Source organism: Haliaeetus albicilla, chromosome 4, assembly GCF_947461875.1.
Source record: "Haliaeetus albicilla chromosome 4, bHalAlb1.1, whole genome shotgun sequence".
Taxonomy (NCBI): Eukaryota; Metazoa; Chordata; class Aves; order Accipitriformes; family Accipitridae; genus Haliaeetus; species Haliaeetus albicilla.
In genome coordinates this window covers 30,581,891-30,606,160 of record NC_091486.1, presented here as the reverse complement: position 1 = coordinate 30,606,160, position 24,270 = coordinate 30,581,891, and the positions used below count along the sequence as shown (strand labels likewise).

Here is a 24,270-nt window from a genome sequence, read left to right as displayed (position 1 = left end):
TCCTTCACAATGGCAGTTTGTCCAGGTAAATAGCATAGGCTGACAATACAGCAGTGAAAGAACCAAATACAGAAATATTTACCACCTTTTTACTTTCTGCTTCTTCCAGGAACCGCTGCATCCCAGCTGAAAATGCCTCAACGGGTGGAAGGTATGTCCTTGAGGACACATGTATTGTCAGCCCATGCCCATATCCTCTGGGCTGGAGCCACAAGCAGGAACTAGCTGGACTCCCAAGGAGACCTGTCTAGCATGGTGGAGCTTCACGAGCACCTCTGCACACAGGTAAAGCGATTTCCTAATAATTTTTAGAGTTTTTTAACAACAACAATAGCAGCAAGTTCTTAGGGGTGGGAAATGCTTTCTCTTTTGTCTCCAGGGTTTGGCACACTAGGTTTTGTGCAGGCACGGCTCCTGTCACTAATAGTGCTGGATGCACATAAAGCACTGTACTCTCATACTGTACTGTAGAGATGAATAACAAGCCTATCAACTTACTTACACCATATTTAATCCTGTTCTGGTTGCTCTGCTACGTATTCATAAAAAAACAAAAAGGAAACAGAAGCACAGAGCAAGTCAACAGATGTCTACCTGGCTCTTAATTGGATTTTATGTGTCCCCAGTGTAGCAAATACAGCATTATTTACAGCCAGGCTCTAAGAATTAGATACATCTGGAGGAGTGGTGAAACCTGAACCAGGATACAAGAGTTGATAGATTAACTGAAATGAAGAGCTGCCCCATTTTCCCCTTCTTATCTTCTCCCTTCCCACCTATGTACCTGTTCCCCATTGTGTGTCGAATCAAACCAAGATCCTGCCCAAGGGAACGCTTATAAAAATGAAAAATACCAGCAAAAAAGAGAATTTCTGCTCTTGTGGAGCTTCATCAGCATTTTCTAATTGTACAGCAATGATGATAATAAAAAGGCTGCCCTCTGCTCACAGCTATAATTTGGATAATCAACTGAAAGCCATAATGAAACTGTCTGTGATTGCTTTCTGCTGGGCTGCTAGTTCACAGAAACTCATTGTTGGGGAGAATTAAAAGTTATGACTCCTGCTACAGGGATATGCCACTGTGTTCCAAAGGAACATGTGACTTGCAATTCTCTTCCGTATAGCTTTATTATAGGCAGAACTTAGAGCATAAAGCAGAGAGGTATAGGGACTTGAGCTTTTTTTTTCCTTTTCTTTAAAAAAGTTGTTAAACATCAAGGTTGTCAGTGCCAAATGATACGCACGCCTAGGCTGGGTGGACTTGTAGACACAGAGGATTTCGGAGGTGGTAATGAGGTCTCTGGCCTTAAAATCCCTGGGGACTTTGGTGTGTGGTAGCAGCAGTCAGCGCTCCGCCCAGAGCCCCAAGAGCCACTGGCCACAGAGCAATAGGCAAGCCAGATTTTATTCCTTCCTGGGAGGAAGGCAGGAGCTAAGTCATGCTTCGAGTCTTTGCTTTCTGGGCTCTGGATGCAGTCGGAGGCATTTTGGGTGCGTGAGATTTTGGGTGCTGGCGTTCCCCAGCACCAGGCCTGAATGTGAGCTGTCCCTGTTTGTGATGTGCTGTGGGTACGTCTCGACTAGCAGATCCGGTGCTGGATGTGAGTACTTTGGTCCAAATTGCCCTTCCATCCACATCCGCTGAGGAGGAGCGAGGAGCTCCTGTGCAATGGCTTGGGAGCAGCCTTCCTCCTTGGCCAGAATAAGGGCGCTGCCGTGGCGGGTGCAGCCTCTGACCCCCCAGATCTGGCTTCTGAAGCAGGTCTGTTCCCCTGTGTGCCCTGGACATGCCGTGGGCTTCAGGAGCAGTGGAAGCCGCTGGAAGCCGGGCTGGTAATTTAGGTGTTTGCTAGTACACGGATTCAAGTTCCTTACGTCAGGCCGGATCGCCGCAGTAGCTCCGGCAGGAGCCCGCGTTTCCCAGGGCGCTGGGAAGGGACCTCTGCCCCGGCCGGGGTCTCTCGAAAGCGCCGGCTTCGTTCTTTTGCGCCGCGCTCCAACGCCCGCCGCCTGCTCGGGAGGAGGGCGGGGGCTCGTGAAACGTCTCCCGCGGCTCCGAGGCGGAGCGGGGAGCCGGCCGGCAGCCCAGGCCAGGAATGTGGTAGCGCAGCCGCCTGCACCCTGCCAGCCGGGCGGGCGCGGGCAGGTCCCGTTTCCCTTCCCCGCGGAGGCTCAGCTTTCCGGGAAGCGGGCCGCGGCGGGAGGAGGCAGCGGGAGATGCTGCCGTGACCCTTGTACCCGGGCTGACGTACGATGGCCGGAGCGAGGCAAACGCGGGGCAGGACCCCTGCGCGCCTTCCCCCCGAGGTTTCACCCCTTTGCCCCCATCCCGTTACGGCGGGGTGAGGCCCCGGCCCCTTCCCGCGGAGAGCGGCGGGGTGAGGCCCCGGCCCCTTCCCGCGGAAAGGGGCTGAAGGGCCCGAAGAGGAGGGGGCGAAGCGGCAGCAGCGCGGCAGCAGCGCGGCAGCAGCGCGGCAGCCGCCGCCCGCCTCCTCCTCCTCTTCCAGCCGCTGCCCCCGTCCCGCTTTGCTCTTCACGCCGACGAGGGGAAGGCGGGCCGGGCCGGCGCGGCGCTGGGGCGGGCGGCGGGTCCCGGGTCCCGGGAGGGGCGCGGCGGGCAAGAGGGGAAGGAGTCAGGGTCCCTGGAGCAGACCAGGAGCCGGGGGCGGATGCGGAGCGGCCGGTGGTTGGGCAGCACCGTCACCTTCTCCCTTCGCCGGCTGCCGCCGGCCGGGCCGGGGCCGCCGCGGGTGTCCGAGCGCCGGCGGGCGGGGGTCCGCCAGGTCGCCTCCAACAGCCGGGGCCAGGCGGGGGGCGCCGGGGGCAGCGCGGTCTCCCGGCGGGGCGCCTCGCTTCGCCGCCGCGGGACTCGGCGCCCCGGGCGGGGGCGGCCCTGGGGAGCCCCGGCGTGGGCGGAGCGCCGGCGGGGTGTGGGCGTTCCCGGGGCGGGGCGCGGGGCAGGGGGGCGGGGCGCGGGCGCGGCGCGGCGCGGGGGCGCCCGCCCGCCCCAGAGCGCAGGTGGCGGCGGCGGCGGCGGCGGCGGCACTGGCGCTCCCGGCGGGGCCCCGCTCCCGGCGCGGCGGCGGCGGCGGCGGCGGCGGCGGCAGGTGGCCGGGGCATGCGGCGGCGGTAGGACGCGCGGCGGCGATGGGCGGCCGGGGGCTGCCGGTGCCGCTGGTGCTGGGGCTGCCGCTGCTGCTGGGGCTGCCGGCGGCGGGGCGCGCCGCCTCCAAGGCGCTGGTGTGCCAGGAGATCACGGTGCCGATGTGCAAGGGCATCGGCTACAACCTCACCTACATGCCCAACCAGTTCAACCACGACACGCAGGACGAGGCCGGGCTGGAGGTGCACCAGTTCTGGCCGCTGGTGGAGATCCAGTGCTCCCCGGACCTGCGCTTCTTCCTCTGCAGCATGTACACCCCCATCTGCCTGCCCGACTACACCAAGCCGCTGCCCCCCTGCCGCTCCGTCTGCGAGCGGGCCAAGGCCGGCTGCTCGCCCATCATGCAGCAGTACGGCTTCGCCTGGCCCGAGAGGATGAGCTGCGACAGCCTGCCCGTGCTGGGGGACACCGAGGTGCTCTGCATGGGATACAACCGCACGGAAGCCACCACCCTGCCGCCCTTCTTTGGGAAGCCCACGCACCCGGCCAAGGACGCGGCCAAAAACCTGACGCCGCTCGATGGGCAGCGCCCCTCGGGGATGGACTGCGGCCGGACTTGCAAGTGCAAAGCACCCCTGATCCCCATCTCCAAGGAGTCCCATCCGCTGTACAACCGTATCAGGACTGGGCAGGTACCCAACTGCGCCATCCCCTGCTACCAGCCCTACTTCACCCAGGATGAGAAGACTTTTGCCACCTTCTGGATCGGCCTCTGGTCCATCCTCTGCTTCCTTTCCACCTCCACCACCGTGGCCACCTTCCTCATCGACATGGAGCGCTTCAAGTACCCCGAGCGACCCATCATCTTCCTCTCTGCTTGCTACCTCTTTGTCTCCGTGGGCTACATCGTGCGGCTGGTGGCAGGGCACGCCAACGTGGCTTGCAACCCGGAGCACCACCACATCCACTATGAGACCACGGGCCCGGCTCTCTGCACCGTGGTTTTCCTTCTCCTCTACTTCTTTGGCATGGCCAGCTCCATCTGGTGGGTCATCCTGTCCCTCACCTGGTTCCTGGCAGCCGGCATGAAGTGGGGCAACGAGGCCATCGCTAGCTACGCGCAGTACTTCCACCTGGCTGCCTGGCTCATACCCAGCGCCAAATCCATCGCTGTACTGGCACTCAGCTCCGTGGATGGCGACCCAGTGGCTGGGGTTTGCTACGTGGGCAACCAGAGCCTGGAGAACCTGCGGGGCTTCGTGCTGGCACCACTGGTGGTTTATCTCTTCACCGGCAGCCTCTTCCTGCTGGCCGGCTTCGTCTCTCTCTTTCGCATCCGCAGCGTGATCAAGCAGGGCGGCACCAAGACTGACAAGCTGGAGAAGCTGATGATCCGCATCGGCATCTTCACCGTGCTCTACACGGTACCTGCCACCATCGTCATCGCCTGCTACATCTACGAGCAGCACAACCGGGAGGCATGGGAGCGGGCGCAGAACTGCTCCTGCCCGGGGGACCCCCACCGTCCCAAGCCCGACTACGCCGTCTTCATGCTTAAGTACTTCATGTGCCTTGTGGTGGGCATCACATCCGGCGTCTGGATCTGGTCCGGAAAGACACTTGAGTCCTGGAGGCGCTTCACGGCCCGCTGCTGCCAGGCCAGGAAGCCTGCGGGTGCCTCCGTGTACGGTGAGGCCAGCCCGGCGCTGGCAGGCAGGACGGTGCTGCCCAGCATGGCCTCCTACCACAAGCAGGTCCCGCTGTCCCACGTGTGACCGGAGAGAGCCTCAGTGACCCCAGCCACAGGGAGGAGAGGGTTGCAAAGACCCTGGGCCACAGAAGAGGGGGTGGCAGCTGGGCCACCCCGGCATCCTCAGCCCCACCGTGGCAGTGCTGCCCGGGACCGAGCGAGTGCACCCGCAGGGCACAGAGCAGCCACGGCCCCAGGCAGGGCAGGGGGAGGTGTTGCCAGCGACATGGAGGCAGAGGGACAGGGAGGCCTGGAGCCTGGCACCGTCGTGTATGCCCCATTTGGGGTCCCACGCCCTGTTTGGGGTCCTGGGGTGCTGCTGCTTGCGGGTCGGTCAGGTGGCAGGTAGCCCTCGAGCACTGATTTGTGTCCCACAGTGAGCCTCTGGGCAGGTCTCGCTGGTGCTGGGGTGAAGGGGAGAGCTGCAGCAGGCAGGGCAGGTGGTGGCTCCCAACCCTGGGTGATGCACTGGCACCGGCACCGAGCCGCTCGCCAGAACCCTGGGGGGATGCGAGGGGGCCGGGGAGAGCTGGCAGTGTGGACTGCCTCCCTGCTGTGCTGCACCCAGGTCCCCGGGCACAGCTCCGTGTTGCGGAGGAGGGGGCTGGGGGCCCCAGTGCGATGTTGCCGCTGGCCCCGCTGGGGCAGCGGCACGCTGGGCGGGAGGGAGGGAGCTGCGCGGGCTGGGGGCTTCGCAGGCAGTGGCGGTGCAGGAGGAAGGGGCTGCAGGGAGGAACTGCCACCCAGCCCTTGAGGCGGGCAGGGAGAGGGTCCCAACTGTCTGCAGCGCAGGTGGGGACCAGGCGGTCCCAAAGGTCCCTTCTCCCTGGGGCAAGCGCCTGCAGGCTCTCCCCAGGCAGGGGGCTCGGGGCCGGGCAGGGACTGGTGCCGGTGGGGCTCAGCTCTGCAGCACCGACTCCTGGGTTCGCCCCGCCGCTCTGCGGTGGGCATCCAGCTCCACTCCATGGAGCAACTCGCCCCGGAGGGCTGAGGGGTTGCACGGGTGACGAGGCTGCTGTCCCAGCACGGGGTTTGCAAGGAGCCCAGGAGTAGCCTCCTCCCGAGCTGCCATGTGCTCTGGGAAGGGGTGGATGCTGCTCCGTGCCTCTCGCCTCTGCAGCAGGGTGAGTTTCTCGTGTCTGCCTGGTGCCGTGCAGGTTACCTGGGGTGAGGTAGGCAGCCCCAGCGCCCTGCCTGCCAGCTGTGGAACGCGGTGCAGCAGCTGAGCGTGGCACAACCAACCCTAAGAGGGTGGTTGTGCTTCTGCAGCAGGTAGTGTGTGCATGGCGGGGAGGTTTTTCAAGCCAGGCGGCAGTCTGTCTCTCCTGGGGAGCAGCTGGGTTTTCTAGCCAGCCAGCTACAACACTTCTTGCTGCTTTTTTCAAAGCTGTGCCTCTGTTGGAGACAGTGCCGGGTTCGAGAGTGAGCAGTTAATTTAGGAAAACTCAGTAGAGCATTTGTAGTCTCTTTCCTCCAGCTTCCTAAGCGTTTTTCACTTCCCTAGGTCAGACAGCAGCAGAGCACTGACAGAACTGGTGCCTGGCATTAAGTGGTGGTGACAGCTGGGTTTCGATAAGTAGAGTGATGGCGGGGGGGCCTGGTTGTCAACTTCACTGAATGCAGCGAGGGTGAGGGGCTTTGGCTGCGGCACGGGATGGGGCACAGCTGGCGAGAGATGGCTGCCTCTGGCTTCAGCCTGCTTGTGAAAGCACCCGATTTTGTTTTTTTTCCCCGCTACCCTAAGTGGTGATCATGTATGTAACTGCCCAGCCACTACTTGAGTCCTTTTTGCCCTCATTCAAGCGTGGCACCGTGACCTGGCTGCTTGAGCACTGGAGAACAACTGCTGGCTTTGCTCCTGCGGGACTGCAAGGATCTGAGGTTGTTCTGAACGCCCTCGGACCACTTCAGTCAAGAAGGTTTCCACCTCATTTTAAACCCAAAGCCTGAGAAGTGAGGGGACACTTGAGTGGCACATCTACTGATAAAGGTACTGCCAAGGTACTGCATGAATGTCTCTGGGGCATTCTGGCCAGAGGGGCCAGCGGTGCAGGGATGGAGGGCTCGGCAGGGACTGCTCAGCCGCTCATGTCAGCACTCTTACACAGAGGGCTCACTCCCTCCAGCATGCTGCAGTACTTCACCGTGGACAGAATTGTACCATGTTGTGTTACAAACTGTAAATAGTTGTATTATAGCCTGGTTCGTACATACAGAAGCCGTAGTGACCTTTGGTATGGGTTTGGGACAGGTGTGTTCTCGGCAGCGAGGCAGGTCAGGCACAGAGACGCTGTGGGTAGTCTCGTGTTGTAATCCAGGGCATTAAATGATTCCAGCCTGCTCCAATCCACGCCTTGCTGGACTCCTCTCTTTCTATAGTGCCTTTTGTAGATACAGCTAAACACACATCATGCAATACAATGAACAAAACCGTGTCAAAGGTGGTGTTTTGTTGTTTTTGTTTTTTTCCAAAGTGCAACTGACTGTGTAAAGCTTTTTTTTTAAAGGGAAAAAAAAAAAAAGAAATCCAAGATTAGCTACAAACTGTTGCCTATTGAAAAATGCAAGAGCATTTTCAGCTTTGATCTAACGGTAGGTTAATACAATCAACTTGTGTTTGAGCCAGGCTTCTCAGCAACAAGTGGCAGGAGGGGGAAAGGAGCCGTTGCCGTGTGCCCTGTATGCTGTAGCCAATTTACATGTTGGTTTTTTGCCTCTTCCGTTACTGATGCTCTTCAATGTTGTTTAAATAACTGTACTATATTTTGTGAAAAGCTGAACAAATTTTATTCAAAGAGAAGTATTGAGATTAGTTATCTATGAGGACAAAAAAAGTGTGTGGTGTTTTCTTTGCTTCTGCTAGAATATTAATTACCATAAAAACTTAACTGTGGGGAGGGACAGGGAGGCATGTGCTGGAGGGCTGTGCGGGGCTCTTATCACAAGGGATCGTGGGGGACTGGTGAGGAAACTACACTTGCATGGTGCAGGAATAGCATGGTCTGTGTGCACGAACCCCACGGGGTGCTGCCCTCGGAATGGGGGGTGTCACATACCCGCGCCCTCACCGCTGGCATGCCACGGCCCACCACGGTGCTGCACGTCCCAGCCCGGGTGCAGCAGCCTGGCTCTGCACTGAACTGGGTTTAATCCTCAGGGGCTGCCGTTGCTGCTGGCTGGTGCCCGTGACCTCGCTTGCTAGCGTGTTTCCTTGACAGGCCAAAGTCACACCTCGCTGGTAGAAGAGGGTTAACTATCAACTTTTATTGGTGTTCTGCAGTTTGCACAGTATCAGTCCCTCGCCCTGTGCTGAGATCAGGCCCTGAGTAGGTGCCCTTTGATACTTTTCAGGCCAAGCAGATGACAGCTCTTAGCCAAGGGGGATGCTGCACGCCGATCTGAGCATCCATGTTGCCATCTGCTGTGCCCTCTCTCGTGTTGCGAGGAGCACTGTAGGAAGGACAGCAAGGGGTTAAGGCTGGCTTCGTGGTGACTAATGGTGCAGGACTCTGCTATCTAGTTAGGTGTGTAGGCACACACTAGGTCCCACTAGATAGGATCTCTTACCTGGAAGCAGCATTCCAGCACCCAACGATAAACCTGACAGCCACACAGACTGACTCACCCGATTCCTCAGTGCTGGCTGATCTGCCCTCCCCGTGCTCAAGTGCAGGCAAAACACACTGTCAGGGGCTGATCCTATCGCACGCAGGGCAACTGTTTTGGGCTGTGGAGGGGGATGTGCACCATCTCAGCACGAGGTTCTTACTGAGGAACTGCAGACACTGACCGCCTGCCTCCAGAAGTAACTCCAGCACTTTGCTGGCAGCCTTGTTGTCATCCTCGCATCCCAGGAAGCCACTGCGTCCTCAGTAAATAGGAGTTTGGCAGAGCTGCCATCCGCTGCCTACCTTGAGCCACCGTTTTGGAGCAAGGGAAGGGCCATTACTGCAGGCAACCGTTTGCATATCACCTGCAGGACTCTCTTCCTGTGAGCACACGTGTGGTCGTGCACAGCCCAGCCTAATGCTTGTGCTGGTGTGTTGCTCTTGTGCTCTCCGTGTCCCATCTGGTCAATTTAGGCCATCCTCGAGGCAGTCACTGGCTTCCTTGGTGTTAAACAGTGCAAATAATACACCACAATTTCAGGCTGGGTGGCATGGAGAATGACAGTGTCTGACAGCATGGGGACCATGTGGCTTCTCAAATATGACAGAGCAGAAGCCAAAGTGGTTGTTTCACCTAAAACATGCCTTGTCTGCAAAGTAAGCCCGAAATTTCTAATCCTATGATGACAAACAAGCCCATGTTCAGCCAGTTAAATGCTCTTTCTCTAGGTGGTCAACTGGGGGCGGGGGTGTGTGTGTAGCAGGGGGTGGTGGTGTAAGGGCACTACAGTCACTTTGGCAGCACCCTGTAATTCACTGTATATTGTCAAATAACTTATTTGGTGCAAGTGTAGTTTTCCCAGATAACATTACAGAAAATCATGCCTACATAATGCTACTGCACTATTGTGCTATGGGAAATACCAGTGCAGGACAGGGGCAGCAGCCTGCTTCGTACTGAGCTCTGAACACACCGGCTCACCCTGCCCCACACACGCCTGCCAAGCCCCTGTGCAAGCTCTTGCCTCAATTGCTCTTCTGTCCTCTTCTACTTGCTCAGGTGATGCTTGACGCCTATGCTCTTATCCAGAAGCAATGGTCTTGACATTTATTCCATCGCTGAAGTGCCTGTCCTCTTAACTGCCAAACCCACACTGAAGTAGCTCTCATAAAATTCCCTTAGAAACAAAATACACAGTCCCGTACACAAAGGGAAAGGGCTGCTGAAGCCCAAGGGCATCACGTAGCCCACAAACACATCCATGACTTGCTGCCCCTGCTGACCGCTACCATACAATGCTCTTGTTATTCTTGCTGGTGCTCACATTATTCTTGCTGGGCCATAACATAGCTATTGTCTCTGCAAACAGTATTTACTGCCAGCTGGGGGTTGCTGCCCTGGAACTGAATGCAGGCAGAGGTCACCTCAACATAGATTAAATATTATTCAGCTGTTGGGTTAAGAGAAACAAGGTACATCATTGATCCTGTAGCTGGTTGCTCTTCCCTGGGAGCAGAGGTAACAATCTCTGCAATTCCTGTATTCTAACTATGTTTGTGTTTCTTTTGCCTTTTTGAGAAATGTGCTGCCAACACGTGGCAAAGTTACAGGGTATCCCCCCCTCCCTCAGTTCATCTTCCAGCAGAACCACCTAAATGCAATTCCTTCTGAAACGCTATCGCTGCTCATCCCTTCAAAAGGCAGCTGTATGGTTTACTTTTTATTGTTTACCTAAGAAATCCACTAGTTGTGTTTTCCAGAATCTAACAACTCTTTTACCAGGACCATTTTAACCAGAAAGTTAAATGGAATTGCTGTTTTTCCTCTCTTAAGAAGCTGAGTTGTAGTTGAGCCCTGTTCAGTATCTGCTGAACAGAGCAAAATCCTACTGACAATGTGCTCTGGGCTATGCTACAGTAAAACTAAAGCCAGTTAAGGTGCGAGGCAAAATTAAGTTCGGAGCAGCAGTCTCCTGCAGGATATATTGCAGAAGCAGCTGTCAGCTCGAGTTGTCATTCACCTGCCATCCAGATCAGCAGGAAAAGCCTCCATCTCATTTGGCAAAAAAGGTAAATGCCCCAAGTTTCTGCTGAGCACCTCGCAGCTGAATGGCTGCACTTGCAGAAGCTGTGCGCCAGCCCGCAGAAAAGTGCATCCAGACAGATCCCACAAAGTTGAAGGCACCTGGCGGTGCTAAGGAAAAAAAAAAAACTTGTTAGCAATTAGGTCACAAGTCAATCCAGGAGTTGGTCACTCGTAGCTTCCAATTTAGTGCTTCTCAAGGGAGGACTTAAAAACCAGCAAATCACCTCCAGAGAGAGACTCGCCCTACTTAAAGGCCATTTAAGTGCAAAGAAACTGTCAGTGAGTCGTTATTTGAGCAGCCTGAGTCAAATTCTAAATCCAAACGACATGTGGGAATAGGCAGCTACACAAGACTCTACCACGCCTTCAGCTGAAGCAGGCTGCCAGGGCCCTGCCCCATGCTGCCAACCAAGCAGCTCACAGTTGCCAAATGACCTCTGCTGCTGGCTCCCCAGACATTCACAAGTCGCTGTGATAAAATGAAGGCGAGGGGCTGGTATGGGGAACAGAAGGGCCTTAACACACACCACTGGGTTTTCTTCCTTCTTTTTTCAGACTTGAGAGAAGCTGCACAGCCCCAAATACTCATGAGGGGGAATGAAATCAGACAGCTGTACAGAACACACAATTCACCTTTAACTTTAATTAAAATAGAGTTTATTAGCTTTTCTTTTAATACAAACATGAGAAAGGAAAACCACCTGAAGATGTAGCGTTATTTTCAAAGTTGAACTGTGATCAATACCTGAAGTGCCAAGTTCCAAGGATTTGGGAGCCAGGGGCTGGCATATTTGCATACCACAAAAGGCTATACACATCATTTTAACAGTTGAGTGCAGCCAAACTGATGATGACACTCAGACAGCCCCACACTCTCAAAGGTATATGGACTTGCTATTCAGTGTAAGTGTCTGGGCCTTGGCTGGAAGAGGAGGTGCACAAAACCTGTGCCATTCGGAGGCAGATCTGCTCCTAGGACAAACCGCCTAGAATCTATTTGGATCCAAGAAGGGAAGATACTACAAAGACTTGTAACAGGAAGAGTCTAATAATACTTATCCTGTTTAGAGTTCAGTTTCAGAGCCTGAAAGTAAGCTCTGTTCCAAAATCTCAGAAAGAGCAAAACCCAAGCCTCTAAAGCAGTTGCACAAGATAAAATTCACTTTGGAGGGCCGGGGGTGGGGGGGCAGGGAGGAAAGGGGGGTTTATAGAAAGCTTTTTGATAATTCTCAATTGAACACAATATTTTTCAATCTACCTTGTTAGGTAGTCCAGGATTCTCAAACTCATTACTGTCTCATTATGAATGTAAATCCCTCCCAGGCAACAAAAACCCAAGGAGAGCCAGATGGATGTACAATATCAGCTTTAGGAACTCCACTGTATATAGCACAAGAGATCTGCAGTAGAACTCAGAGAAGCAGTGCTGCACACATGCCATTCACCACTGGATTGCTACACTGTTTGGGATGGTGATGATGTTTCCAGACCAACTTTCTCATTCATTGCCTCAGAAAAATATACAGATTGCGTCTCTTCCAGAGCGATACAAGTATTAGAAAATGAGAGAAGCACCATAATTCACAAGAAATGCAGCATGGACCCTATACATTTTAACAATACATAAAACCATATCTCTGCCCCAGTCAAAACATTCAAAGTCTTTTGACAATCTCTACTGGAGTGAAGTTGTGGGTGCAGAGTTGGAATTCCTTCCTGCTCGGCAGCTTCTTGGTTATGAACAGATCACCAACAATAGCAGCTTTTAGTAGCCAAACCAGGGAAAAGCCGTCAACATGTGTCTATGCTACTGTTTTCAGCTCCAGAGTGGCTTTTATACTTTAAGAGAGTCCCATGTTTTGTTTTGTTTTTGTTAACACTGCATTGACCTGAAATACAAATGCAGCGAGACTCTGGATAACAGGGGAGAGAAGGGAAGAATGTTGTAACTATAGTCATGTGGTTAGTGTTTAAATTCTAAAATTTAAAACTACTTATTAAAAACCTCAAGAGTTCACAGCTATAGGCCTACATAGTAAGCAAACATCTGTGGGGGAGAGAAGGAGAGAAGTTTGTTTTTGCACCTCTGGATACATCAGAAGGAGGAAAGAGTTGATTTGACAAAGGTCTTGTCTTTTGCACCAAGTACACTCCTCAAGCTCTGGGCTCCCTCGGCTAGTTTACCCTCCTCTCCTTCTCTTGCTGGAAGACACCATCACCGCTGGCTTGTGTGCATGGAGTGGTGGTATTCCTCCAATTCATATGGACGCTGGTTCATGGTGCTGCACCTTTCTCTCTCCTCAGGAGAGGATGGCATTAGAACGGCGGATACCAACTAAGTTATCAGCACTGAAAGATCGTCTCATAGCAGCTTTTGACAAGTCTTTGTATTTGTCTTCACACAGCCGGGAGATAGCCTGGATACCACGTTCAGATACAAAATGGAAAGTACACATTAGAAAAGTCTAAACATTTCATGGAAGCTTTTACAAGTGTAATACCAACAAAGCAGGCACTCTGTAGCAGTGACGCTACCAGCTTTTTTTTCCTAGAATGAAAGTAGGTAAGAACTACTTTGGAGGGAAGATACTAAAGGGGTCTGTCCCCGTGCTAACAAGAACCCTGTCAGAAAGACAGACATAAGGAAGGTAAGTGGTTTCCATATACAAGTATTTTCATTCTTCTACCAATCTCACTATCTAATGAAAAACTTGGATCCATTTCAGACTTAAGAGTTTGTGGAAGTAATGTTCAAAATTGCACCTAGTAGCTAGGTCTGCTGCATGCAAAAATCTTATTTTAATGGTATAAAACCACACACAGCCATTTCTATGAGAGAAAAGGTTCAAACTGAAAAGGTTTCTGCACTCCCTCGGGCACCTTGCCCTTGGCCACTCGGTGCAAGTGAGCCTAGGAAATGAAGTTCTACTAGGACCTCACCTCCATTTTGCCTTTACCATCTCTACACCCTTGCCCGCAACGTGCTCTTCCCAGGATCACTCACATGATCAGGTTCCTGCAGAGGTCCGAGAAGGGAGGGCAGCCCACTGCTCGATGGCATGGCAATAGCCATGGCACTTAATACAGCTATTGAGTATCAGCACATGTGGACAACTTAGTATTTAACTGTTTTTTCACCTGTTTATTGGCTTGCCTCTGCTCTGCTTATCTAGCTAGTCAAGCAGCTTTTATTCTGATGCAGCTATTCTAGTAACAAGCCTCATTATTTAAATCTTAATAACACACGATTGTCCAGGAAACACTGTGTGTCCTCCCCTGCAAGGCCTATTTCTGATTGGAGCCTTCAGGCATTATCAATGCAAATAAATAAGTATACCTGTAATAAAGGGCTGAACTGAATTTCAGTCCTGAACATTTACTTCCATTAATAATTTACCACCTATCACCAGGTGAACTTTCAGAGTCCTGTGACCAGCTACAAGCCTACACCTTTCCTTTAAGGGAGCACCCATTCAGCACAGCCCAGTGTTCTGGAAGTTCAAAAGGTGAAAAACACTCTGAGCATGAATAAACTTCTAAGTGGATTTTAAAATAATTATTTACATTTATTTCTGCTGACCTTCTGGAGACATGCATTTGGCTCAAGAGTGGCATTCTTTGAGACACTGGCTGCATGAGCTCCTGGTGCAAGACCAGACAGACTCTCCATCCTGTTTAATGCTAGCACATCAATCATAAAGCAACCTGTGTTGACATATTTAGCCCCAGTCACCCGTATGGTGTAAATCAGTTTTCAGTCCCTGGAATACTAATTCACTGCTTCATACAGGCTCCTATCAACTGCTCGTGTGCTTCTAACCGAAAGGTAGAATTAAAAATTTTAGCAAATGGTTTGAATATTTACCACATTTTAGAATTAAAACCCCAAAGGTCCTATATACATGCATTAGTAAGTGCATTATGGCAAATCACATACTGTACTGAAAATTACTCTGGTTTTAAATACCAAGCCCCCAAATGCTAGCAAAGAAGAAACAAAACAGGCTCACAATCTGTAAATCATCCACTCATACCTGGGCACGGAGCAGTTCAGTAAACAATTTCCTGTGGAATATGAACTGCCCTACAACCACATTTACAATTAGTGACAGTGTTAGCTTAAAGTGCAAGTAACAAGGGTGAGACAAAGCAGAAGAGTTGCATTATTTAACTTTAAATAGAGGAATTCATAGGCATACCATACCTATCATTCCAAAGGACCAGGAGGGATCACATTTATTGCCAAAGTTCAGCCACTTCTGGGACGAAATAAGAAGACCTGGCACTTGGCAGAATTATTGGGGGTGGACAATAGAACAATATAAGCCAAGAATACTGTAGCACACCCCTCTTTGAAAGGGACTGTGGTATCAGTGTATGCAGGGTCTGCGGTAATGCCTTTGTTAAAGGGTCAACAAAACAACATGCAGAGTCATCAATTAAACCTGGACAGATGAAAGGTTGCATTGATCCAACAAGAAATTTTGCCTGGGAACCCAGGTAATTTAGATATTTTCAAAATATCTTGCGTATCTCCAGCAACTAGGAAGACTGACTCTGCAAAAGTTGAGTTTTTTTAAAAATTAGCCTTCCTACCAAAGAAGGCTGCAGGGACTCACAGAAGGGCAGCCTTTCCCATTGGGCAGAAGGGGGGCAGAAGGGGCCAGTAATCTGTATTTACACTCCTCTGGACATTCTGAAGGACTCCTAATAAGCAGCTATTCCAAAAGTTTATCTTAAAGCAACATTTCTTTGGAAAGGTGAGGTTCTAAAAGTTGTGAAAAGAAACATATTATTATTTCTGCAACTTTCCCCAGACAAATGGTTTATTAAACCATGAGAGCAGTAAGAGTGCTGCCTCTAAATCTAAAAGCAGCTGTGCAGTGGGATGCAGTGGGAAACCTTCAGCTGGTAGTATTTAGAAAGGTCTGAGTGTGACTGTCTCTAGGTGCTTGGAATACAGACTGCGACCAGGGAAGGACAGACAATCCATTACATATGACACTAATCCTTTCACTCTTAAGTAGCCTAGCTGAGCTACCGTTCCCAAAATAACATCCATTTTATTTTGTGATCTGCTAGACTTCCGTAATCTCTGTCCCTTCCTTGCCTCAGAATACTAGCTTAGCCTAGGCATGGTTTTAGAAGTGCTAACTGTAGTTATAAAGGGGTTAAATTAGCCTGTAATACACTAATCTAAAAGCTTTTTAGTTTTTCTAACCACCACTTAACATGATTAGCAACAGATGCTCTTACTACACATACAGACAGAGTGCCCTGCTCAGCCAATCTCAGACCATTACCTCCAGTTTCTGTGCTCGCTCTTTACTGAGAGGCTCCAGCAGAAAGCTCAGGTTATTGTCATCTGCTAGGGAGCGAAGATCGAAGTAGTATTTGGCGTAAACACTGGCAGGAACATTGATATTAAACTGCAGTAGCTCCAAGAAGTGTCTTTCCATCTCATTCCTAAGAGGTGTAAGGGACAGAAGACAAAGGAAAAAAAAGATTGGTTTAGCTGGCTGAAAACACTGAAGAGACCTCAAGCTTGTTTTTAAAACCAGCAACTTTGAAATAGTCATCGAGAGCTCTGCATTATTGGTTTTGAGAGACAGGTCATTCACTAGTGCTCAAAACAAGGTGCAGCTTTTGAGCCCTGGCACCTCCGGCTCAGAGAGAAAGGTAGTGCCCTGTCGTGCACTCGCTCGGCTGACCGGGGAGGTTCATTCTTTGGAGTTCCATTAGTGCAGCTGTACAATTCATGCGCCATTCTCACTCTCGCACGGCCCCACACTATAGTGATCAGATGAAAGGAATGATGTATGCTGTTTATTAGCTCTGAAGAACTTGCAGACATTTTCACCAGGCTGATAACAGGAAGGGGGTTTATTGAAGTAGAGGCGGACTAACAAAAGGAGTAGGCAGATCACCACGGCAACAAATGGATCTATGAAGAGCTGCTGCTATTATCTCACAGAAAAAAGCCTCTTGAAGCAACATGGATTCATCTTCAATAAATAAATAAATAAGCAGCATTAGGTGGGAGAAGGAATTTTCTCCTCAATAGCATTAGGCAGGGTAACAAAGTACTATGTCAAAGGGCACTGTCCAGTTTTTACTCACTCGTCTATTTTCACTGGGCAAAATATTTGGAGGAAAGTGGGAAGAGCGCCATGACATGAAAAAGGCTGCTTCAGCTACTGTACCCTGGTCAGCTAAATCAGAGGTGTTCTACAGAAGAAAAACAATGTTTTACAAATTAACCTAAAAGAAACTGGTGGTACCCAAACCAAGCAATTTGTTTCAACACTAACTCAACAATTGTTCCTACTGGTAGCAGACCTGTCTCAACAGAATTTAGCAGCTGCGTAGGCCAACTGTGAATACACCAGAAGATAAGTTGCACAAATTCAGTGCCAAGGCTGTTCTGGCTTTCTGGGAGCTTTCAAAATGGATGTTTTACCTATCAGAGGAGGGGAATTAAATCAAGGAATCATTCAGGTTGTGTCCTGTATTGGATGGCGGGTCTCAATATGAATAGCAGCTTTGTGCTTGTTTCTAGCATAGTGGACTTGAGTATCATTCAACCTAGTGCCAAAATTAATTTCCTGTTCATATGGTCATAAGCCTATAGAAATGTAAATCAGATAATGTTTTGATGATCAGCTGATCAGACCTTGATTTGCCCTGTGAATAAATGTTCTTCACTGCCCCTTTTGTACTCACTACACTAATACATTTTAATTGTGTAAAAATACAATTCTTCATTGGATTAACAAGTCTCTTAACAGTGGTTTAAAACCTAGGAAAGGATAATGCCCATGTGTTTTCTGTGCCTTATTTACAAATATAGGTAGCCAAAAGAATGAACAGCATGTGTCCCCTTACAAGCAATATTAGCAAGAGTAGCAGCTGCACAGTTAGTTTTTCAGTGATTATGGATTCACTCTCATCAAAGCAAGCAAGTTTTGACAAAGGATGACTTCCAAATATCAATTTAATTTCCTTTGATTTTTTTCCCCCATTAGAAATAAGTAAAATAACAACAAAAAAACCCCACCCCCCAAAGCCCAAAAGTAAAACCCCTTTCAGTAAAAAAAACACCTTTGCTTTGGTCAAATAAGAAAGGGGTTGTGATAGAAAAAATAAGATTAACATTTTACCTATGTTGAGCAGGAAGAGGCTAAGGCAGATGAACTCATCTGCCAGTTGCGAAGCCTGGATCACATATCCTTTAACAAACTTTGACCCACTAGCAGTTTCTGTGAGAGCCGTGCAGCTTACACTGCTAACAGAGTTGTGAGGTTGGGCTGCCAAACAAGTGTCTTTAAGCAGTAAGGAGAGTGTGTTTGGTGGCGATGAGGTGCAGCTACGCTGCCTTCAGGGGAGGTGCCTGGCTTGTACACATACGCACACATGCACACACACACAGATTTGCAAACTGGGTGAACTAAACCAGATATAAACCCTTTTGCCAGTTCCAGAGTGGTGTAACTCCCATGCTTGGCTTGCAGTGGCTCAACAAGAGTATCCATCAGGTTAGTGAGATCATTCTACATATGTAGAGCCAAGAGGAAAATTCACAAAAAGTTGACAAACAATACCTGGCAGAGTCCTGCCAAGCAATCTTTAGCTGGGGAGCTGCTGGGGTTTTGGGTGGATTTTTTGGCAGCATCACCAGCTGTCTCCAACGTTAGAATGCGACCATGCCTGAAATCCGTTGCCAATTGTTTTCTCTCAGTAACGCTTGTATTCAGAATACCTAACACTCACCATCAAGTGACTAAAAAATACTGGAACTACTAAAGCTGACAATTAACTATAGTACCAACCATTAATTGAAAGTAGACTCATAAACTTAAAACCTAATTTTGCTGAGTATTTTAAGCAGTTTTCCAAGGTCCCAATTATGATGATGTTATCCAACTCAGGAGCAGTGAAGTCTGCCAAGCTGCAGCAGTGCGGGGCCTGGGATGGACACCCCTGGGCCACTGTCAGAAAGGGGTTGTACAGTTTCTGCCCATACATAAATTCAAAGGTCTGAGTCATTTCAAATGAGATGGGATTACAAAAATCCCATCTTCAAATTGGAGGAAAAAATAAGCCTAAATTCAGTCTATTTTCCTTACCACCATCACTGCTTTGAAAACTTAAGTACTGACAATTTCAGGAGACCCAACATCAGCAATAGAGAATAAACATCCTGCTTGTTACAGATATTTTCAGTGCTATCAATTTGATTTGTCCCAAACAGGGCCAGAAGAAGAGACATCAAAAGAGCAAGATGTATGTGCTCCAGCACTCCTAGCACCGCTGACCCCGCTTCAGCCATCTCAGAGTTATTTGCAGCAATGCTTCAAGTATGTTCCTCAGACAGATGAGCACTCTAAGCCAGGTTGAGTGAAGATGCACATTGTATAAAATCACTAATTAGGCTTTCCTGAAAGCAGGGCTGGCATAGTCCTGCATTTGGAGACAAAGAACTCCCAGGCAAGGGGTATGTATAAAACAAGGTACTATGTTTTCAATATGAAATAACTTGAATAACAAAAACTGTTTTGGTGCAGGTAACTCACCCATTTTTGGAAATGCTTCCCCCTATCTAAAAGGAAGAAAATTGGATATTCCTCCTCCTAAAGAGTCCCAGATAAATAATTACTGTATTTTAAACATCAGCTTTAGGCTGAATCCAGGAAAGAGAGCTTGGGGCAAAACCAGACTCTCTCACACAGGTAGCCTCCCAGTGCTGTGTGCAAACCTCTACCACCTCAGTCTGCTCCTGTACTAGAACTGACTGTTACTACGCAGGCCTCAACACATGCTGAATTACAGCACAGCAGTGTGATAAAACCGAAACACACATAAAACATGTCATAAAGTTTATTAAGGCCAGAAAGCCTGATATTAAGTTAGCCTTCTAGCATTTCTACCACTGTGCTAATAAGGGAAATAGGGGAACAACCTGGCAAATAGAATTAAAACAAAGCTCTCAGATGGAACTTTGTGAGAAGGAATTTAACAGAAAATCTAATGGGCCAAATCCATGCCACATAAACATGCCTCCAGACCATAGTATGAGCTTGGAGCCACAAGGATGAACATCCTCTGAAACTGCAGAAATTGTAGGGCTTAAAGCTGAGTGCACCAAGAAAAGAAAGCAGATTCAAAATTTCTGAAAAACTGAAATCTGCATCTGAGACAAGAATATATGCAAGGAACAGCCTTACATAAACAAGCAGTAGTAAGATTGAGGATTTTGTTCCCAGCACTGTAGGCAAGTCTAAGAACTTACCCAAAGAGGATGAGCTGTGGCAGTAGCTGGGTGTAACACATGCAACCACAGATACCAACACAAATGACACCTGTCTGCCAGCAGCAATGGCTAGGAATTCAGACCTTGAGATACTTAGGCCTTAGCTGGATACAAGAGCAGACACATAAGTCACAAGTTATGGCTTACCCTGCAATTTTTCAAATTCTAAAACAGAAGGAACAAATTTAGTTCACTTTTTTTTTCCTTCCCCAAAAGACTTGTGATAAGACTATAAATTGGGCACTTTAGAGTTACACCAATACAAAAACTTAGTGGAAACAAGCAGCCAGTCCCATGGTTCATCACTGCGGGAAAGAAGGTAAAGAAAACTAACTTTGAAGTTACTCACCCAAGTCATTAGAAATATTAATACAGATTTGTCTCAAATTAGGGTTATCCAAAGATTCCTAGGTTAAAAAAAGGGAATGAGGCCAGACACCAGATATACATCATGTACATATACCATAGCACCAGACATGCGTTTTTTCAGTATGATCACAAAAATTGCCATTCCAAAAAAAAAACCCCAACCCCCCAAAAACACCACTGCAGATTAGCCAAACCTTGCAACTTACATGTCCTCAACAGTAATGTCCTTCAATATTTGGCAATAATCCACATTCCACACAGCCTGATCATCCCAGACTTTAGAAGCCAGCAGAATAGCTCCTAGGACTATCCTCTTCCAGTTACTAGGGCATATGTCAATCTCTGCATAGGTTAAAAGCCTTTCCAAATAAACCTATAAAAAGGAAGAAAAAAAAATTTTATGTGTGTAATTAAGACCTGGAGAGGAGTTCTGAGTAGCAAGCATGCCAGTCCAATATGATTATTTTATCCCATTATTGTTAAGTGTGTCAAAATAGGTGATTACCGCTTATACTTTAGAATCCAAACTTTCAGGACTTAGAGGTTCCATTTTTTATTATAACATAAGAATGGACCACCAAGGTGTACAATAAAGATACTGAAGAATCAGTTCTGAGCAATGAGCACTGCTGTTTCAGGGGGACACTGTTAGACCTCTTTCTGTCATCAAGTCACACAGTGACTGACAGGTTCTTATTAGGGCCTACCTGGGATAGTAAATCACTCTGCATCACACTAGCCTTTCATCACAGTTAAGGTTCAGAACTTGTAGCTTAACAGGAAGTGCTAAAACCTGCACTGTGATCTCCAGTCATGGGATGAAGATGCATTAATTGCTACCTTTCCACAATGAAAGGCATTAGAGTGCTATTTCTACCTCACCCTGTAAAGAACAGACTTCAATCCTTCACCTACAACAACACCATCCTCTGCTTTTATCTACATCACCAACTGCTTAGATAGTGAAAGATACCCGAGTCCATAGATCTTGGTCTTTTACTCATTCCTCCCATGTAATCTCAAATCAGCCCACAGATGTTGAATTGGTCCCTTCCTTAAAAGTTTTTTGCTATTTCACACTCCTATAATGATCCACATACTAAGTAATTTGCACTTTCAAATTTGAATATAGATTGGTTTTAATGTTCTTTTCCCTAAACTAAGACCAAGGTCCTAATGAAACCTCAGATAAACTAGTGGGTGCAGGAAGCTGTTTGTACAGGTCTAAGGGCAGGATCAATCTTCATTACTAGGGTCTCCCCACACTTTCTTCCCATCCTTTGCTTGTAGCCTTCAAGTGGACTAAAGGTGTTCTATAGTAACAGAGCCACCTAGTGGTAAAGTCGACTTTATAAATACTTCAGCTGGCTAGATTGCCTGGGGTGAGCCATCATCTTGTTCTGTCAAAATTGCTTGCATGTCTTTGGAAAAGCAAAAACCTCAAACTACTTTCAGAGTTTCAATAGCTCTAACTATATGGCCTTTTTAATTACTTATTTCCTTATTAAAGAAAGTCCTTCAAGCTGAGTTTGCTTAATTGCCACATTGTCTTTTGGTGACAGTTCTCTTCTCCTTTCAGACTCTTTTTCAGAAAGAAGCCACAATGAAGACTGAAGTCTAGGATGCAGCAAAACACAGTTTAAGAGATTGTCTAATGCAGCAATTATATAGGTTGTGGTTTTTTCTTTCTCTTCAGAAACATATATGTACATGCATGCATGCATATACGTGTGTGTGTGTATAAATAATCAGTATCATCAATTTTTTTATATCCATCTTGCTTTCTGAAATCAAACAACAAACTGCAATGAGATTATTCTCTTACTATTGTTCTTAAGTTCCAAGTACCTCCATGTCACCTGGGGAAAAAAGTTGTAGCCTTTTCGGTTTAATTAAAAAAAAAAAAGTTTTATAGAAGGGTGGCAATGATTGAAGGACATAATAATGAGAAAGTTCATCTCTTGAAGTTCCTACAGTATTGATCCTCAACCTCTTAAGCAGTGTTACTTGCACTGTTCTGGTCAATATGAACTCTAAACTCCCTATTTCCCCTCCACATAACTGAAATAAAAGATGAAGTCTGTCTGATCTTACTATACCCCACCATTTACAATGTCCCACTGTTCTGCCTTTCTCAAGTTTCTTCAGCAAGTTATATATTACAAAACAAACAATGTTTGATTGGACAAGTAATTAACCATTACATATTGATATATAGAAAAGGTAAGTTCCTTTTTAGTTAACCACTTCTGTGACTACTGAGAAATCTTCTCTAATGAACTCACTTGTACAGTGTCTTCATTATTAACAAGGTTTTGTGAGACACTGTAACTATTTAAATGTCAGTTCAGCCCAGTTCACTTATTGAGGGGAGGAACAAAAACTCTTCCAAAAGCTTAAGTTTCAGTTATCAGGCATCTCTTACCAGTGTCACTATTGCACATTCAGCTGTCAGCTGTGCAGCACTGAAAAGTGTCCGAACAAAACGGTAGATGTGCTTGTGATCAGGGTCATGTTTGTAGTAGTCATCTGGAACTTCTTCCCGCTGAAAGAAAGTTCTCTGAATTACTGAAAATCTGTCTTACTTAATACTGACTTTAAAGAACAGCCACACATGGTTGTTTCTTCTCACCAAGTAGAAGTGTATACAACCCTTCCCTGTTACAGAGACAGAACAAAAATTATATACTGAAAGAAGCAAGCAGCCTTGCAATGTTATGACTATTCCAAACAAAACACAATAGCTTTGGCTGGTATCTTTGTTTTGAACACTTTTTTGATCTGTAAGGCTAACGGGAAAGAGCATGAACTACCATCATTATTACAGGTGCTAACTATTGTCCATGGAACATTTTACAGACTAAAAGAGATTTTTATTTAAAAAAAAAAAAAAAAAAAAAAAAAGTTTCTCCCTGCAAGAAAATCACAGATATATACACACCAGGGAAGCACTGGCTCTTCAAAAGGCAAAACTAAGAGACTTCAAAAGATTCCCTTTCCAGCTGAGGAAGAGTTGAAGAACATATGTCAATAATTCTGTCACAGGTAGAACTGGAAGGTAACTTACGCTGTCTTCACAGGACTTGTTCTTGAGAGATTACAGAAAGACAACAAAGCTAATGAACAGCTACATTTAACTTTGACATGATGCTAAACTGTTTCTAAATACAGGGGAGAAGAAAAGCTTAGAAATAAACAGTCTGTAAAAGCAATTTAAAATGAATGAGAATTCTGACACTGTCCCCCCAGACATTCTGATATGCAGGACTCTTCCTGGAGGAATTAAACTTCAAGAGCTCCACCTCTACACACTGGTCCTGCAAGACTGATACTGAATTGCTTTCATCTACAGTACAAGTTAGACCAATAGTATGGCAAAGATACCAGATGAGAACAGCATAGCTGCTTGACATTAAACAGGTCATAAGGTAAGCAAAGCAGCAAGCATTTTCTTGTGGTTTTGTAGTTTAAAATAGCCAGGTAACAGTGTCAAGTAAAATGAAGAGGTAAGTTAACTTTGTATGCTCCACGCAGCCTTCTAATACACCACTAACTGATGGAGGTTACCCCTTCAAGGTGGGCATGCAACATTAGGAATAACACGAGCAGGATCCTCCTTGCATGATTCCTGTGCTACGAGCAGTACAAAAGCACATCTGGAAGTACATTTTTGCTGACTGGAAGAACTGAGGAGGAACGGACTGAGACTGGTATTTTTGACTAAGTCCTGTGATGCTGGTAACTTGAAGTTTGTTACTTCTCCTATTAGGGTCAACAGAGCCTGGATTTGGACTCCTTGTCACTGAATCTTTAGAGGACAAGGTGTTCAGAGACTTCTTCCAGCTAATAAATCTTTTTAAAGGAACTGTAGGTATCCAGCCAAAACCCCAATGCTATAGAAACTAACAAGCCATTTGCATCTTTCCCCTCAGAAATATGACATACGGCCATTACTATATTTCTGCCTGTATACTGCAGTAACATAGAAGAGACCTTTAAGTGTTCCCTAAAGGACACAATGATTTTCCTCTATTCATACTCA

General features: G+C 48.0%; 2 protein-coding genes across 2 annotated transcripts in view; one reads left to right on the top strand and one right to left on the bottom strand.

The window, feature by feature from the left end:
- The first annotated feature begins 3,058 nt into the window (after positions 1-3,058).
- FZD5 (frizzled class receptor 5) lies at positions 3,059-5,897 on the top strand. The gene has a single exon (XM_009912460.2). The coding sequence runs from the start codon at positions 3,150-3,152 to the stop codon at positions 4,878-4,880; it is 1,731 nt and encodes a 576-aa protein (XP_009910762.2). The 5' UTR covers positions 3,059-3,149; the 3' UTR covers positions 4,881-5,897.
- A 5,292-nt stretch (positions 5,898-11,189) lies between these two features.
- The window catches only part of CCNYL1 (cyclin Y like 1), a 34,781-nt gene continuing 21,700 nt past the window's right edge, over positions 11,190-24,270 (bottom strand). The window contains exons 7-10 of the mRNA XM_069781709.1: positions 22,654-22,773; positions 20,435-20,601; positions 15,853-16,015; positions 11,190-12,966 (exon numbers count right to left, since the gene is read on the bottom strand). Of these exons, the coding sequence (XP_069637810.1) occupies positions 12,850-12,966; positions 15,853-16,015; positions 20,435-20,601; positions 22,654-22,773 (567 nt within the window). The 3' untranslated portion in view covers positions 11,190-12,849. The remainder of the gene's footprint in view (positions 12,967-15,852; positions 16,016-20,434; positions 20,602-22,653; positions 22,774-24,270) is intronic.

What these genes read in the sequence shown, in the direction of transcription:
- FZD5 (XM_009912460.2), top strand. Translation starts at nt 3,150, where the DNA reads ATGGGCGGCCGGGGGCTGCCGGTGCCGCTGGTGCTGGGGCTGCCGCTG.